This window comes from Olea europaea, chromosome 7, assembly GCF_002742605.1.
Source record: "Olea europaea var. sylvestris chromosome 7, O_europaea_v1, whole genome shotgun sequence".
NCBI classification, from domain to species: Eukaryota; Viridiplantae; Streptophyta; class Magnoliopsida; order Lamiales; family Oleaceae; genus Olea; species Olea europaea.
The window spans coordinates 21360903-21373283 of record NC_036243.1 but is presented as its reverse complement, the minus strand read 5'-3'; the positions used below and the strand labels follow the sequence as shown (position 1 = coordinate 21373283).

The 12381-nt window shown below is 37.0% G+C and overlaps 1 protein-coding gene across 2 annotated transcripts; it reads left to right on the top strand.

Moving 5' to 3' along the window:
* Nucleotides 1–7265: 7265 nt before the first annotated feature.
* Nucleotides 7266–11124, top strand: LOC111397415 (probable beta-D-xylosidase 7). Of its 2 annotated transcripts, XM_023024327.1 has the most exons (7): nucleotides 7267–7285; nucleotides 7384–7796; nucleotides 7949–8251; nucleotides 8369–8538; nucleotides 8632–8729; nucleotides 9308–10072; nucleotides 10476–11124. In XM_023024327.1, exons 2-7 carry the CDS (start codon nucleotides 7398–7400, stop codon nucleotides 11063–11065), a joined length of 2325 nt encoding a protein of 774 aa, XP_022880095.1. In that variant the 5' UTR covers nucleotides 7267–7285; nucleotides 7384–7397; the 3' UTR covers nucleotides 11066–11124. The 2 variants fall into 2 exon arrangements, with proteins under 2 accessions (XP_022880093.1, XP_022880095.1); XM_023024325.1 differs by having other exon boundaries at nucleotides 7266–7285; nucleotides 7949–8538.
* The last annotated feature ends 1257 nt before the right edge of the window (nucleotides 11125–12381 follow it).

Here is a 12381-nt window from a genome sequence, read left to right as displayed (position 1 = left end):
CTGAGACGACGAGTGTGATTGATGATAAATTAAAAGGGTGTTTTAATTTATCAATTTTGATTAGATCAAAATAATATTTCACGTCGTTAGGCACAATAATCGGGAACCTGATGAGTCGCACACAAAAGGAGAATTGGAAGATTGTGATTTGTCAATTAATTAATTTAAGAAGTGTTGGATAAATTAATTAATTGGGTTGCTTATTTATAGACCTGAATTGTTTAATTGGATTAATTAATTCACGGATCGAATTTAATTAAATGGGTTAATTAAATGTTGGATCGGGTCAGGCCAAGCCTGTTCGGACTTATATAAATATGATTAGGGTTTTCAAAATTGTAGAGATTTTTCATTATTCTTGCTAGCACAAGAAAAATTCTAATACTACAATCTTGTTCTCTATGTGAATCACCGTTGGAGGCTGGACAATTGGATAGCTATGAGAGACAGATCCAAATTGCTGAAACAAAGATAAGGCAAAGGAATTTGTAGATCGTGAAAATGTATCACTTTTATCACAATTTCTATCTAAACATAAAGACGATTCTTGGTGGAAATCGAAAATTATTTTAATTTTCGCTGCGCATGTTAAGTAGATTCCCAATAGTTTGCCCAACAACTGAGTTAATGGACAGCTCTACAGACTTCCCCAGTCCCTAAGCCACCACCTCAGTGTAATCCTACTCATCGGTGGTTGGCTCACCTTCATCGGCCATTTTTGTGTTAGTTTTCTCGTCATTGACCTCCATTTCACGAATCATGAGGACCTGCAATTCCTTGTTCTTACACGTATGGTCAATGGTAAACCTATCTTCGCATGGATAATAAAGGCCCTTTTCTTTCTTAGACTAAATTTCTGCATCAGTAAGCATTTTGTAAGAGATGGAAGATTTTGGGAAAGAATTGTGGCAAGGTTTAGAGGAACCATAGGGCAAGTTTGGGAGTGGTTTACGTGATTTAGGTTATAAAAGGTTGATTGTGGTGGATTTGGGTTACGAAAGGAAAACTCTTTATTTAAAATGGGCTAGCATTTCATTGGGCCTGTTTAGTTATCATATTCGCGTCTTCTACCATTTGGGCTACTTCCATTATCTGTTCCAAGCCCAAGGGCCTTAACAACAGTACTTTAGCCTTGATATATGGATTTAACCCATTAAAGAAACTGCACGTCATTACCTTCTTCGAGATCTCCGTTAACAGTAAGGCCAAGCTTTCAAATCACCGGCAGTAGTCGCGAATAGTGGAGCTCTACCGCAGGGATAAAAATTAGATGCCCAGGGACGTAGCAAACGAACTTTCACCTCTTCCCAATTTTTCATGGCTCATTGCTTTTCCTCCCATTTGAACCAAGCTAGGGCTTCCCCGTCGAAGCACACAGCGGATGCCTCAACTTTCTCTTCTTTAGTCAATCGATTAAGAGTGAACTATCTTTCCACGTAAAACATCTACCCATCCGGATCTTCTCCATCGAACACGAGCATATCCAACCGTCGTACTTGCGATTCCCCCCTCCAATCACTGCATGATCCTCTACCAATACATTGACTAAGGCCTTGCATGAGTTGAGTTAACCTTGAATCTATAGAAGCCATTGGTGATTTTTTGGAAGCATACCCTTCTCTTTCCGTTTCTTCGCCTGATTATCCCATGTTCTCATTAATAATTCAAACTTCTACAGTATCCCTGCATGCATCACTTTGAACTCCGATCACATTAATTCTAAACTTGCCCGCAGCTCCTAATGATGGATTTCTACATTCTGTTCTAGTTCCCCACTCGATCTGCAAGTGTCATACTTATGGTTGATAATATGGTGCTCTGATACTAGATTGATAGATTCAGCTAGGGATGGCAACGGTTCGGTTCGGGGTCGGTTCGTCCAAAACCATCACCGAACCATCAATTTTTTGGTCATACCATAACCGCACCATAACCACGAAAGTCGGTTCGGTTCGATTTCGGTTCGTATCTCGGTTCGGGTCGGTTCGGTAATAACAACGAAAATAAATTATTTTTAATTGGTCCATCCGTCGAATTAAAATGAAAACAAAAACATGATACTAAGTTAATGTAGCGAACAACAATACATCCCAAATGAAAATGCAAAAAAATCCCAATTCTCAAACACAAAATCCAAATTTAACAAACAATATTCAATAACTCAAAAAGCTTCAACTTCAATTCATATTCAATCTTCATTCTTCTCCACAACTCTTACTGGCATCCGTCAAAACTCAAAGTTGATTCCTATATAGTATATAAGAAATGTAAGTAGAGTAATAAATCAATAATCCATAATGTTTTTAACTAAATATTTAAACAAAAAAATGTACCTCTTCGTCAACATCCTCGTCATCAAACTTTGCACAAGCTCCGGAATATGATGAAGGACCAAAATTTTCTACACACAAAAGAGGAAAAAATTAGCAATAAAAGAAAGTGCATAAATAACAAACATAAAACAATACATCCTACCATGAATATCAGACCAAAGCCAATCTCGAGCACACATTAAAGCTTCAAAAGTCTTCGGGTGAAGCCTATTTCTATGTGGGCTCACAAATCTACCACTTGTACTAAATGCTGACTCGGATGCAACAGTAGATACTGGAATGGCTAATAAATCTCTTGCAACCTTCTGTAAAGTCGGATATTTTATTGAATTTGCTTTCCACCATGTCAATAGATCAAAACCGTCCACCCTAGGCAATACTGGCTCATCTAGAAAAACATCGAACTCTGTTTTTACATGATCAGCAGTAACAGAAAGGCTAACAAATGTATCAAAACCAGCCATGCGAGAATGTTTTCCACTAGTAGTAGACGACTCTGATTGTGAAGATGATGGAAACAAATATGTATTTTCTGTCGAACGATGTGGTCTCTTGTACTCTTTGAGCAACTTATGACCAAATGCTCTAACCTTTTCAACCTCTTCCTGAGCTTCATCTCCAAAAATCAAAGGAAAATAGTATTCAACTAGTTTCATCTTGTATCTAGGATCCAATTTAGTTGCAACAGCTAGAATTTCATGCATGCCACTCCAATATTTATCAAACTTTTCCTTCATGCTTGACGCCATCCATTTGACTTCATCGCAAGATGATGTGCTCCAATCACGGATTGCCAACTTTATGTCCCAAATATTGTGAAAGTACAAATTGGCAGTTGGATATTTTGTTCCTGAAAATAATTCAGTCGCTTCATAAAATATCTCCAACTTATCACAAATCTCTGTAGCCAATTCCCAATCACTCTCACTCGGTACACTTCTGTAATGAGGCTCTCTTTGCCTTAGTCGAGGAAAAAGTTCTTTGTAAAGCAAAGCAGTATGAATCATTAGATACGTAGAGTTCCATCGAGTCTTGCAATCTAATAATAACTTTTTTCCAGAAGGGATTTTCATTTGTCGTGCAACTGCCTCAAAAGTTTCAACTCTTTTTGGTGTTGCTGACCAATATGAAACACTATCGCGAATTCTCTCAACACTCGGGCTAATGACATCCAAACCATCCTTTACTATCAGGTTCAATATGTGTGCACAACATCGCAAGTGGAAAAATTCACCATTCAACAATAAAGAACCAAGAGAAAGCTTATCTAACATAATGTTAATCATAGCGTCATTCGTGGTGCAATTATCAACAGTCAATGTAGACAATTTCTGATCAATATTCCAATCAAATAGACAATCCATTAACACAGTAGATAGTGACTCAGCAGTGTGGGGACAAGGGGCATATATAAATCTGTATGGATATGAAAAAAAAGTTTGTAAGATAACTTAAAATTTCAGAAAATACGATAGTAGCTTAAAGTCTATTTTATAAAACTATTGTACCTCAAAATTCGGCTCTGAAGCCTCCAAGAATCATCTATGTAATGTGCACTGATAGCCATAAATCCCTTCTTTTGATCGGATGTCCACATATCAGTGGTTACTGCTATTCTACTATTGGTCCTCTCTAACAAGCCCATTACTTTTGTTCTCTCATAATCATAAATTTTTAAGATATCAGCCTTGTACGAGAAACAACTTTAAATAATGGTTGAATTGTATTCCAAAACTTTCTAAATCCAGTATGCTCAACCATTGAAAGAGGATATTCGTGTAGGATGATCATATTTGCAAGTTCCGTCCTACCTTTCTCTTGATCAAAATTAAATGCTCCCATTGCAATCCTACCACTAGGTTCTTTAAATTGATTCAAAAACATCTGTTTGACATCCTTCTGACCTCGAAGAGGACATCTATTTAAATGAGCATGTAAATGACTTGTCCCATTTTTCGACTCACCCCCTAACTGTTTGTTGCATTGTCTGCAAATTGCTTTGGACACATTATTAATTCTCTGTAGCTTAAAATGCTCCCACACTGAAGAGGTCAATTTTCTTTTTCTATTTTCCTCAGTCATCTCCTCATCATCACCTAAATCTATATGAATAGGATTTGCATTTACCTCACTTGGACTTTGTGAAGTAACTGGTGTACTTGTTGATGTATCTCCAACTTGAATTGAAGCAGAAGCACTTCCAATTGAAGCCGGGGGGGGGGGGGGGAGGGAGGGGGTAGGAACGGAAGATTCTGACCCCTGGCAAGACATCTAATTTCAAAAAAAAATAAAAATCAACAAACTCAAAAACTTAGGCATTCATTAATTTCATTAGGTGAAAAATTTACAAAAGTGGAATGCTAAACGATAGAGAAATAACTTATATATCAATATAAATCAGAAGGCTCAATAATTATATTAAAACTATATGTGAGGAGGCTATTTTATTTTAGTTCAAAAACAACTTTTTGTCCTCTAGACTTTCAACTCATATTTAAAGCAGTAAATAGAATAAGAATAAAAAAAATAAACAGTAGATAATGACTAACACAAGATAATGACAAAAATTAAAAGTTCTAATACGTATTTATAGACTAACATAATTGAAATACAACAAAATCCCAAAAGTGAATAAGTCACACCCAAACGTGACTTTCCAAAATCCTCCAAAATGAAGATGCCACCTCTTGAACCCAATTCCAGTATTCCACTACCACCTTCCCAGCCATTCCAAACCCAGCAACTTGAATGTCGATGTCAATAAGTTTTATTTTCAATTTCTGAAAATGAGTTGTGGTTTTTAATAAATCAGTTTTACTTCGAGTAGCGACCCTAGTTGAATCGATATACCAATTTCTTGAGACTTGTACTAAAAAGGACAATGGCATTATAAAACTCTTCATTGCATTTGCTACCATTGTCATTGTGTTGAGTTTGAGCGATAAATACTATTTTTTTTTTCAAACATAAATAAACTTCTTAGCAAAACCTTAATGGAGACACCAAAAACCATGAGACCAAAATCCACAATTTAGGTTGTCAAATGGGTCGTGCCTCGACGATTATGTGGATAGATGCTACGAACAATTGAAGAATGCCCCTAAAAAGGTTCAGTATTCAGACGAATTATTCAGGTGCCCTTACTGCCCAGGAATGAAGAAGCTGGTCTATCCTTTTAAGGACCTTTGTCAACATGCCTCTGATGTTGGCAGTCGCTCAATGAACAGAGACATCAAAGACAAGGGGAAGCATTTAGGACTTGTGAGGTACTTGAAAAAGGATATTGGTGGGGAAGATATAACGTTAGAATTTGCTGGACTAGCTATTGAGCTGCCCAGAGACAGTGCTGTAAATGATTTGTTTGTATGGCCTTGGATGGGAATTCTGGCCAATGTTGATGTCGAGTGCAGGGATGGGGTTTATCTAACCGAATTGCATCCCAGTCAACATTATCAATAATTCTTTCATGTCCTCAATTTATATTAACTACTTAGAAAACAAAGCCTAACTTCTTTCAATCATTTCATCAAACACTTTCTTTGCAAAACCCATTTTCCCTAATGTCCCATAATACTAATGCAGTGAATTAAATCCATACTTCAACATGGGCGTGCACTTCAGTTCCTTCAAATATAGAAAAACTCAAATAAAGCGAAAGCAGAAGAAGATGATTCGGTATTTCATTTACCTCAAATAGTGGTAGGACTGTCGGAGGCAGGAGTAGTGAAGCTCGTGGCTGTGTGCGTTTTTGTTGTAGGGTGAACCGGTGATGTCGTGAAGTTAACTGTCTGGACTCTGGAGGCGATGAGGCGTCAAGCGTGGAGCTGTGGTTGCCGGCTGCGTGAGTGTGGTCTATGTCTGATTTCACTGATTTGTGAAGTAAGGGTAAGGAGTAGGGTTTACACAATTACACTCTCATATACCCGAAGGTCCCGAACCCGATTCTATAATTTCTATTATTCTATATTTATATAATTTCTATTACTATAATAGTCTAATACTATGGGTTATGGTAACTGGGTTGTGGGGAGTTGGGCTGGACGACTGGTATAGTGAATGTATTGGGCAGAATTTTATTTTGGGCTGGATAAAAATAGTGGAAAGTCCAATAATAATAATTATTATTATTATTATTATTTTTTACGGGTAATCGGTCTGGTTTCGGGGCAAGGGTGTAAATACCATACCCGCCCCATTGTACCATCGGTTCGATTTTTTTCGCCCATTCGGTTCGGTTAACCACGGTTTTTGGTTTTGACAGTTCGAATTGCCATCCATAGATTCAGCCCCTGAATATGATTGTGATTTCTCAAGATTTCAAAAAAACACCGGAAACAGAAAGGAAATTCTATATTGATTTTGGAAAATGGAATTACAAAACACGAAGGGTAAAAAAAAAAAAAAAAAGGCAGTTCGAGAGGGCTGTGACTCTCTTCCCAATGATCTTACTCAATAAATTTGACACCCCCATCATCTCTCACTCTTATTCTATTTATAGGCCCATGTAACAGATTTTGGCCACCCCAACCCGCCCCTCTTAACAGAATTAGTTACTGCTCCCCTTTTCTTCATTCTTCTCGGAGGCTTATTAGTCTCCTTAATGAAAAGTATACAACACAAACTTGTAATTCAATGGAAAGAAAGTCAGAGATCAAATGTTATAGAACACAATTTGGCTGAAGGATATATGAATCTCAGTGTATTTACAAATCAAAATAACAAAAGTAAATGTGAATTTGGGAGAAATTGAGGATAAAAATGTTATCTTGATAAAGATAAATTGCTTCATGGATCTCCTTTTGATTGGTCTATGGTGTGATTTCTTTTGTGATTTTCATCGAAATGAATCTCTTTCTCTGCTAAATTATATTGTGATTTTTCCATACAATTTCTTCAATGCCAGAGACAAAAAGAAAGTTCACTTTTTTTTTTCAGAGTTCCAGCGTCTTACAGTAAGCCACGTGATAGCCGCATTCATTCACCTTTTTGGACCATTCTTATAATGCTAATGGCTTCATCACTATCTTATTCTCTGTTTCTTTCTTTGAAGGGCACTGGCAGAAAATGGGGGAAGTCCATAGCCACAGAATCATAATATTATTGTTGATAGAATTCTTGGTTTATGCCGAATCAAACGGTCCGCCATACTCCTGTGATTCATCAAACCCATTAACCAAATCATTTCGATTCTGTGACGCGAAACTCCCCATCAACAAGAGAGTTCAGGACCTTATTTCACGCCTAACACTTGATGAAAAAATCTCACAGCTCGTTAACACTGCACCCGCCATACCTCGGCTCAATATCTCCGCCTACCAGTGGTGGTCCGAAGCTTTGCACGGCTTTTCCAGGCATGGAAAAGGCATTAGATTCAATGGATCCATCGCCTCCGCCACCATGTTCCCTCAAGTCATTCTGACTGCTGCTTCATTTGATGCCTCCCTATGGTATCGAATTGGTCAGGTTAGTCAATTGTTTGAATATAATATATGATTTATGGTGGAGGGATTATAGAAATTGTTGAATTGATTCTTTTAAGGAACTGTAGAATAAATTAATTGAAAGTTCTTTTTTGGGTTCTTCTTTTTTCATTTGTTTTCTTTGACGTTGTGTAGGCAATTGGAGAAGAGGCTAGAGGGGTTTACAATGCTGGAGAAGCCATGGGAATGACATTTTGGGCACCGAATATAAACATATTCCGGGACCCAAGGTGGGGCCGAGGGCAAGAGACGCCCGGCGAAGATCCATTGGTAGCAGGGGAATATGCAGTATCATATGTTAGGGGAATTCAAGGGGACAGTTTTGAAGGTACACAACTTAAGGACGGTCACCTGAAAGCCTCAGCTTGTTGTAAGCACTTCACTGCTCATGATCTCGACAACTGGAATGGATTTGATCGTTATATGTTTGACGCAAATGTGAGTATAACAAACTTCAGAATGAGATTTGGACAGTGTTTTTGTCTATGTAGATTTTGTGATAGCAATATGCAAAAAAACCATTTTCTAATTTTCCTTATTGGTGGGAATGCTCAGGTCACCAAACAAGATTTGGCAGATACATATCAACCGCCATTCAAGAGCTGTGTGCAAAAAGGACAAGCCAGTGGTATAATGTGTGCTTATAATCGAGTCAATGGAGTTCCAAACTGCGCTGATTATGATCTCTTGACAACAACGGCCCGTGGACAATGGGGTTTTAACGGGTAATTGTGGATGAATTTTATATGATCAGAAAAGGGATACGGATATATTCTATACTTTTATTAACTTATTCTTCGTTTATCTTTATTATTAAGGTACATTGCATCAGACTGTGATGCGGTTGCCATTATTCATGACAATCAAGGGTATGCTAAATTGCCAGAGGATGCAGTTGCAGATGTTCTCAAAGCTGGTAAGTAGCCCTCTCTCATTGAAATGAGAAATCATTTTCTTGGGCGTGACCCATTAATGAATTGCTTGGACGGAATCCATCAGTGGGGATTCTAATCTACAAAATTTGAAAGTTACCTACCCAAATGCCAAGAAATCTGAACGATGACCCAAGTGCTCGATCGAGTATAGAAAATGGAATGTAGGTTATCATTTCGCATTGCAAAGGCTTGTTCTATGAGGTGGTTATATATTAGTGAAAATATTGAAGAAATAAAAGAAGCTAAAGTCTTTTTTAATCGTATTGTCTAATCATGTCTAATACTGTGTACCATATATTTCTTGATGGCATATGTGATATAGGACCGATAGACCCACCTACGCACTTGAATAAGGGTAGATGAAAATCCTGCTGAACTTGGTCCATATCATACTTGTATGGAAAGTCAAGCATTCTTTGCGCATGGGTTTATTTGGTCCCATACTGTCCTTATCTTATTCCTCTAGACATTCAATGAAATTGTGTTAAATACTATAATCCTTTTATAGTATTTGTTAATTGAGTAAGATGGAATTTTTCTGTACAAATGAACTTTACAGGTATGGATGTGAACTGTGGTTCCTACTTGATGAAATACACAAAATCAGCTGTTGAAAAGAAGAAAGTGCTAGAATCAGACATAGACAGAGCACTTAACAACCTCTTTTTGATGAGAATGAGATTAGGACTTTTCAACGGAGATCCAAAGAAACTGGAATTTGGAAACATAGGTCCAGACCATGTCTGCAGCCAAAAGCATCAGGATCTAGCGCTGGAAGCTGCAAAAAAGGGCATTGTCCTCCTGAAGAACTCGGCCAATCTCCTACCATTTTCCAAGATTAATGCCATGTCCCTCACAGTAATAGGCCCCAATGCCAATACTTCACAAACATTTCTCGGCAACTATGAAGGCTTTCCTTGTAAAAACATCACGGTGCTTCAAGCACTACAGAAATATGTCAACCACACAACATATCATGAGGGCTGCAGTTTCGTGAACTGTACTAATGCTGCAATTGACAAAGCAGTACATTTAGCAAAAGAAGCAGATTATGTTGTGTTAGTTATGGGATTAGATCAGACTCAAGAGAGGGAGAAGCATGATCGAACGGATTTGGAGCTTCCTGGAAATCAAGAGATTCTCATCACAAGCGTTGCACAGGCAGCAAAAGGTCCAGTCATATTGGTGTTGCTGTGTGGAGGGCCAGTAGATATTTCTTTTGCCAAAGGCAATCCAAAAATTGGAAGCATTTTGTGGGCTGGTTATCCCGGGGAAGCTGGAGGAACTGCACTGGCTGAAATCATTTTCGGTGACCATAATCCAGGTACACTTCAATTGCAGCATCTTAAAATAATTTCTCCTTGACATGATGGCAAGATTAATTTTTAAGCTACGAGCTTCTATCGCCAAGTAAAAGTTGAAAACAGAGCTAGTTTGTAAGGTTAAACTAGCTTTCAATGAAAGTAAGTTTGTCAGTAAAAAGTATCTTCTAATAACTTAAAAGAAGCTTAAAAGCAAGTATATCTGGACATCCACCCAGCAAAGCTAGTCCCTTTGATGCTTGTAATGGCATTTGGAAGATGATTAACTTGTGATAAATTTGAGACATTCTCTGCATTAGGATTTGTATGTAACTTTTGATTTTCACCTATCTTTGTATTCTGGATTCTTGTTATGGAATCGAAAGAACATTTGATTTGAAGTATAGCCATGCATGCTAAATGCAGGGGGGCGATTACCAGTAACTTGGTACCCGAAGGATTTCATCAAAGTACCGATGACAGACATGAGGATGCGTCCTGATCCATCCACGGGCTATCCCGGCCGTACCTATAGGTTCTACAATGGCCCAAAAGTTTTTGAATTCGGCTTTGGCCTCAGCTATACCAAGTATTCTTATCACTATGTCTCTGTTAGTCGAAACAAGTTCTTCCTAGATAGGTTATCGCCTAAACATGCAGTTCAAAACTCGGGTCAAGTTCGTTTTCTATCAGATTCTGAATTAGAAACAAAGTTATGTCACAACATGAAGCTTTCAGTTTCTGTGAGAGTTGATAATCATGGGGAAATAGACGGGAAACACCCCGTGTTATTGTTCATAAAGTGGGACGGGCTCAGAAATGGAAATCTGAGGAAGAAGTTGATCGGATTCAAGAGTGTGAGTTTGAGTGCAGGAAAGAATGCAGAAATTGAGTTTGTTCTTAATCCATGTAAGCATTTTAGTACTGCTGATGAAAACGGTCTGATGGTTATTCAAGAAGGTACACATTACCTTCTTGTGGGAGATGAGGAATATCCAATTAATTTAGTACTATGATGTCAAAACCAATGGAAGTTATGTTTACTCAAATTCAAGCTTGTACTCCATTTGCTTTTCTTTGCAATTCAAAGTTTCTGCCTACGCCTTTTACGAGCCAAAAATGTTAGCGTACAAGCCGAAATAATGAAAATCTAACCACATCGTCCGGTCGACTCTCTTATATCTTCTTTCTGCAAGCACGTTGAAGAAGAAATTGAGAAGAAGACATCTATAACATGTAGCAGATTTAGAGGTTTAACATATGTTATGGTAATCATATCTCCACAAAATCGAATTTGACCAAGTAACAACTACAATTAAGGTCTTGTTTGAGAGCGATTTTGGAAATTAATTTTTTTGACCGTTAGGAACAGTGGGGGCAACCTGTGAGAGAAGAAGTCAGACTTTACGGTTGAAACGGTGAAATAACGGTCAAAAAATCAATTTTTGGGGGGTGAAAAATCATTCCTAAACACCCCCTAAATAAATATTCATCCACGTTTAATAGCATGTAACAATTCCATATTTTGGGGGGTTGGTAAGCAAGACATGAGGTAAATTGGTGTTTAAAGTTATATACATCCTAATATTTTTTTTCAATATATTGTTCGGTTATAGAATATGGTATCAAATTTCGTTGTGACATGATTATGGACCTTGAAATTGAATTTGACCAATCATTAGACACGAAAAGACTGACCTTTATTGCATTTTTAACCGGAAATTCTATTTGAAAAAAGGAACCTTGGTTTTGAAAAGTCGGACCATAAAACCATTATTGAGTATTGCGAACTCTGTAGCCCAACTAATTCTTATGCATTGAGGGCTTCATTAAGCTAGCCCAACTATGCAACAACCAACCAACATCCTACACATTTATCATCAGATCATTAAACTTGAAATCATGTTTGGTTTAGCTTAGAAAATTTATATATACGCCTTTTCTTTATATAATATAATATATTAAATATTACATTAAGTAATAATCATTTTTTGGACGATATTAGCCATGTTATAATTCAATTACTTTAATAATACCTTATGTTTCATTCTTCAATATATATTTAATTTATTTTACTGTTTAGTTACCATCGATGTACATGTACTGATGTACATTTGACAGATTCATTTAATCTTGTGCTTTCATTAATATATGAATTCTTTGTTTTTAATTTTCAATTGATTAACATTCTCGTTCATTCGTTTAAATAATATTCATCTTTATTTATGCATTTCATTGTTATTAATTCTAATTATAAGATAATTAGAATTTCACATTCAATAAGAAGTTAATTTAAAAGTAACTTTTACTTCTTTTTATACTCAAATAAATA